The 5,659-nt window shown below is 38.1% G+C and overlaps 1 protein-coding gene across 1 annotated transcript; it reads right to left on the reverse strand.

Annotated features, from left to right (window-relative positions):
- Window positions 1-231: 231 nt before the first annotated feature.
- On the reverse strand, window positions 232-2,082 carry LOC101308706 (floral homeotic protein DEFICIENS-like). Its single transcript, XM_004287796.1, has 7 exons — window positions 1,805-2,082; window positions 1,632-1,698; window positions 1,461-1,522; window positions 1,269-1,368; window positions 764-805; window positions 625-669; window positions 232-513 (listed from the first exon to the last, which is right to left on the reverse strand). The coding sequence occupies exons 1-7, from the start codon at window positions 1,990-1,992 to the stop codon at window positions 232-234; spliced, it is 786 nt and encodes a 261-aa protein (XP_004287844.1). The 5' UTR covers window positions 1,993-2,082.
- Between the last annotated feature and the right edge of the window lie 3,577 nt (window positions 2,083-5,659).

Raw genomic sequence — 5,659 nt, forward strand, 5'->3', positions numbered from 1 at the left:
CGCACTTGTATCAGCATTGTATATATATATATATATATAGGGAAGACACTTGAAGCGATTTAAAAGACATACTTTGATACATGAAAGCCATCGTCTCTCAGTTCAGCTTCCTTACAACATAAATATTATAGCAACACCAGAAATATATCTTACAGTTTTTCATCAGGGTTTATAGCATTGAAGGACAGATATCATCAGTGACTCTAAGTCTGATCACTGTACTTCACCCACTCAAGCAAGGCGGAGATCATGGAGATGAGTAATGGAGGACATAAATGAACCTCCACCGTGTCCATCCTCAAGGTTGTGGTTGCTGTGGTGATTATTGATAGGGTTGTGAAGATGAGTAATGCCGGAGACAAGTGAACCTCCATCATGTCCATGGTCAAGGTTGTGGTTATTGTGGACGCGATTGAAAAGATACAAGTTGGATGCTCCATTTGCCAATGCAACCGCAGATTCATAGTCTCCTTCATCATCCACATAACCATACTGCGGATCCTCATTACCTGCCTGCACAATCAAAATTCCAAACCAACATCAGGCTACATATATACAGAAATATGTATCTATAAATTAGTTAAGGAATTAGAAAGCACTCAGGAGTTTGAGGAATGTTCTTACATAGCTATGAACTAATTGACTGTTTCTCTCCTCCTGGTTCTTCACCTGCATCAGTGAAATATATAGTTACCATACATAATCCATATAATACAAAATACCACGATCTATTGCACTTAAAAAGTTCCAGCCGAGTAATTACCTTTTTCCAGGTAGTGTCTGCTTGAGTCTTCAGTACGTGGTACTTAATCAACCAATGCCAATATACCATCATCAAAACCGTCAGATGTTGATTAAAATCCAGAATGGACTTTCTATTCAAGGATGAATAAGAACTAGGATGCTTTGCTAAACAGTAAACAGAGATTCATTTACCAGAAGAACCATATCTTGTAAAGCTAGCTAGTTCAGTCTCATTTTACATTTTCGTTTGGTAAATATACATCTCCTGGACATCTCAAACTTTTATAATTAGTTGAAGATTAAAGCATTTGGACCCAAAGTCACATAAAAGTTTCAATTCTATATTAACCTTTTACGAATTTAAACCAAAAACAAAGTGGAGCTTGTTCGATCTGAAACCCTAAATAAAAATTGAATTGGCAGATCTATAGATGATAGATCCAGGCTTTATTTACCAACGAAGTGAAAAAACAGAAAAATACGAAGTTGGAAACACAATATAACAAAAAGGTCGGATCGAGTACCTTTCTTTCACGTATGATCTGCACGGATTGAGCTATCTTGTCCTCCAGATCTTGCAGCTCAGCTAAGTTCAGACCATCTAGATCATGCCCCAGCCTTTGCCTATTAAATAATCAATTCCAAAAATAAACAAAGCTATATTTTGAAATTAGCAATCAATTCATGTAAATATTAAGAGAAAATTACACAGTCACCTGATGTCCCTCCTCAGCTTATTGTTAACCTCCTTCAGTTTCCACAAGTTCTCTTTCATTGCCTGCATCCACCAAAATCAGCAAACAAAATTAACACATACAGAAACTCTACAAATATTTTGTTTATAGAATAAAAAAAATTGACAGACTCCTTTGGTTAACTTTAATCACCTCGTAGTGCGAGCTCCATAGATCGATCTGCAAATTCTTTTGGTAGAGATCAAACATCTTCTTGTGCCTGATTTACATCCGTATCAGTTCTATATATGGAATTATCAAGCAAAGATCAAAAGTGAACAAAAGATCATAAATAAAGAGTAGCTAGCTAGAGATGTTGGACGTACGTAGTGGTAGGGCTAATATACTCGTGGATTTTATCAGTGGAGGACTGCATGATGAGGGAGACATGAGCATCACACAGAACCGTGAGCTCTTGAGCCTTCTTGAAGATCCCATTTCGTCGCTTCGAATATGTCACCTGCCTGTTCGTCTGGTTCTCAATCAGCTTGATCTCAATCTTCCCACGACCCATTTCAGAAAATTAGCTCCTCCTTCTTCTGCAACTACTTCTTCTTCTGCTTTGTTCTGGGGTGATTGTTGGGTTCAAGAAATGAAGAGTGGGAAAGGAGATAGAGTCTTAAAGATGAGATTGTGGAGGTGGAGGGGTTTCCATATCAGGAAAGTGAGGGGAAAAGTTAGGTTGTAGTGTAACTGGGAATGTCTGTTTGCTAAGGTTAGGTTATGTCAATTTTAAAGCAAAGAGCTATTCTAAGTCTAAGGTTAGGTCACTGCTGAGAGCTTGTGATGTAGAGGGTACAAGCTTTGGCCAGTCTGCTTTTGACCATCTCAGATTCACAGACAACCATGAAGAGACTAGCTCGGCTATCACGTACATTGATTTGATCAGCTAGTAACCTAGGTCTCTAAACATATATAGATACTACTGGTGGAGAGTTAGATTAATTTCATTTCATAACTATTTTGCAAGCAAATGTGCAAAAATCATTTGCATTATATAAATGTAGTGCTAGCTATAGGTTTCAGCACATATCCAACACAGCTAGATGAGCTATGATAGCATTTTAGAATTTAGACACACAAAGAAACTACAAATCCTCTAGCTTGTATTGTTGAAGGATACATCCTTTGTTTGTAGGAAAGATAGATGAGGTCTTCCTTATTGTGTATTGTGTACAAATACTACACTAACCTCAGACTGATACGCATTTTCTATTACTCATGCTGTTGAGAGACTGCAGTTTTGTATTTCACTCTCACACACCATGCCTAAGTGCTGTATACCATGAGACAAATCCTGATAGAAATCGAATGACTTACCAATTTTCAACATCACACCTATATTTACCGTAGGTAGTAATTATTCTTAAACAGAGATTCTAAAGAGGACATTATCACTAATCAAATGCTGATATAGTGATATATATGTTGTTATCATCTCGATCATATATATGAGACTAGGGCTCTTATCATTAGCAACATAAACACCACAGAGATCAATATATAACTGACCATTCAAGAGTAGCTAGGAGCCTGCTCGGATCGATCTTGAACACCAGAGCAACCACCTCGATCAACTGTCCGAGTGAGTCAACTAAAGACCTCTCCGTTGATCCGAAGAGTAAACCGGTGCCTCTAACCTGAGTCTATTCACTTGACTGGGTTCAGTGGTTCATCGTTATGTTTAAAGCAAATAATGGTTCATAAGCCGAGTCCTTAAACTGGTTATAGACTTCTAGTATTAGGTTTTTGGGTGTAAGATTTGATTTGATTTGATTTGAAAGACAAGAAAGTCAATTAACTGATGTATATTTTAGATCAGACAGGGTGCAGTACAATCCTATTGCCCTGGTCTAGAACAGTGGGCTTGATGAAAACCCCAAATATCTGGGCCAAAAGGGCCGTGGGTTTCGTGGGCTAGATGTACTAATCCAAAATGAGCCTTTGAGGAAACAAATTATGTATGTTATGATCTTATGACTTGTGACGACTACCTAGAAGTGCTTTCTTCCTTTGAAATCCAAGCATTTTCATAAAACCAGTGCACATTCTGATAAATGATCCTGAAATGTGGATTTTCAAATGAATGGTACATTGGAACATGATGTTGGGAACTGGGATAGGTGTGCAAGAAGAGTTTGTCAAATGCTGCACAAAATAAAGATAGATCGATCTATTCTCCTATTTTTTTCCTAATATAAAGGCTAAACATTTAGCAATAACCATTTAACAAAGAGTGCATTAGTGGTTACTCTTTTTACGTTGCTTAAAACATGACATAACAGAAGGGTATTAGCTCATACAGAGCCATATATTATTATGTTTATCCATTTTCTAATCCCATTATGTTAAAGTTTTATTCTGTCATAAAAAGGTTGTAACCATTTGACGAAGTAAGAAACTCGTTGCCTCATTAGAACAGTCATGACAGTATGCGTGCACTTAATATGACCTAGCTCACGTTGCGCTATTACAGAAGGTCTTATTAATGGCATAAAACCGGAAAACAACGAAAATACTAAACAATAAAATAAAAAAAGCATAGATTAAGGTACATGTCCAGCTAGGATTCCCTAAGGCAGCCCAACCCCAAGCCGTAACCAAAGCCCAAACAATCAAAGAGATTGCGGAAACCGCCCTCGCCCGCTAAGGAGAATTCAAATTTGCCAATCAGCAAATTTATGGTCATGGTATGACCTACCACTAAATAGCTGCCATGTGCTTTAACCATAGTTAAATTAATTAATGAAAAAGAGAAAAATAATTTTAACTACAATAAATAATACACATATATAATTACTAATTTAATTTCCTAAACCATTCGTCTTCATCATTTTCTAACTCAGGTTGGTTTTCATGATTCTTATTTGAATCTGAAAATCCTAAAATCTCAAGATAAGTTACTGAGAATAACATATTTGAAAATGGGAGAACATTTTGATGGGTAATCGAGTGAAATAATGAATATGGGTGGAGTCTTTTTTTCTTTCTTTCTTTTTCGGCGAAGCACGCCCTGAGATAAATAGGCTGATGTTGTTGATAGTGTCTGGGCTTGGCTTGTCTTTTCTATTAATTCTTTGGTGACCTCTGTGGCACCCAGACTCATTTGAGAGGAGAATGATGGAGTAAGGGATATGAGAGTGAGATCACCTATACTACCAATTCTTCCAATCAGCGTTTCATATGAGAGAGAAAGAGAATCAAAGAGAGATAGAGACAGAGTTCCCAATCCAAAAGTTCGTATCCACAACCACCATCTTCTTTGGCGAAAAATTTCGACTTCGACATCCTTCAAGACGTCAACAGAAAAGTCTCTCAACCGGAGAGGGGTCGGGGATGTGGTCGGGTCCATACGGTTGTTGTGGTGAACTGGTGATTATGGGTGAAAGAGAAAGTTGTCGGCTGATGGGTAATTAGATGAGTTTTTCTCTCTTCCATTTAGGAGGTTTTGCAATTGGAGTTTGTTGGGATTTTTTAAGTTGCTGCAGACCTGGGTTTATGGTTTGTGGCTAAGAGTTGGGAGAGACGAAGAAGAGGGTGATTAATCAAAGAAGTTTTGATAGCACCGGTACCCTAACTTTTGTGGCACGGTCAAAGTGGTACCCATACTTTAAAAACTATCAATGTGGTACCCAAACTCCTATTTCGCTACCAAGGAAAGACCTGAGGCCAATTTCCGTCACGGTGCCGTTTGTTTGCTGACGTGGCCGGCATGGGCCCCACAAAAAAGGGCAAAAAGGACATTTTACACTATATGCACCCAAATCGAGTCAAAACTCGACTTCCCTCCCCCCATCTCCTCTCGAACTCCCTGTTCTCTTCTCTCTTCTCTCTGAAACCATATCAGGACTAAATCACACCTGCATGTTCATCACTTTTTCTCAGAAATATTCGATCAAAGGAGGGGAAGCAGAGATTCGCTACTTTTGAAGAGATTCGACTGCAGAGAGTCATGGAGAGTAGAAAGATGTTTGGGATTTTCAGGGAATCTGGTCCCCCAATACAAGACAGTAAGTTTCTTCTCTCTTTTCGAATCTCTCTTTCGTATTCTTCTGAATCTTATCTTACTCTTCGTCGTGTATTGTTCTTCTTGGCATAATCATCGAATTTGGGGTTAAAAATTGGTTAACTTCGAATTAGGGATTTATTTAGTTTAGGGATTTTCAGGTTAGTGGTTAATA

Source organism: Fragaria vesca, linkage group LG1 (genome assembly GCF_000184155.1).
Source record: "Fragaria vesca subsp. vesca linkage group LG1, FraVesHawaii_1.0, whole genome shotgun sequence".
In the NCBI taxonomy this organism is placed as follows: Eukaryota; Viridiplantae; Streptophyta; class Magnoliopsida; order Rosales; family Rosaceae; genus Fragaria; species Fragaria vesca.

Excerpts from the sequence above, each read along its gene's own strand:
- LOC101308706 (XM_004287796.1), bottom strand. The coding sequence starts at position 1,992 with ATGGGTCGTGGGAAGATTGAGATCAAGCTGATTGAGAACCAGACGAAC. Across the intron at positions 670-763 it reads CAGACACTACCTGGAAAAAG|GTGAAGAACCAGGAGGAGAG; the intron begins GTAATTACTCGG and ends TCACTGATGCAG. Across the intron at positions 514-624 it reads GTCAATTAGTTCATAGCTAT|GCAGGTAATGAGGATCCGCA; the intron begins GTAAGAACATTC and ends TTGATTGTGCAG.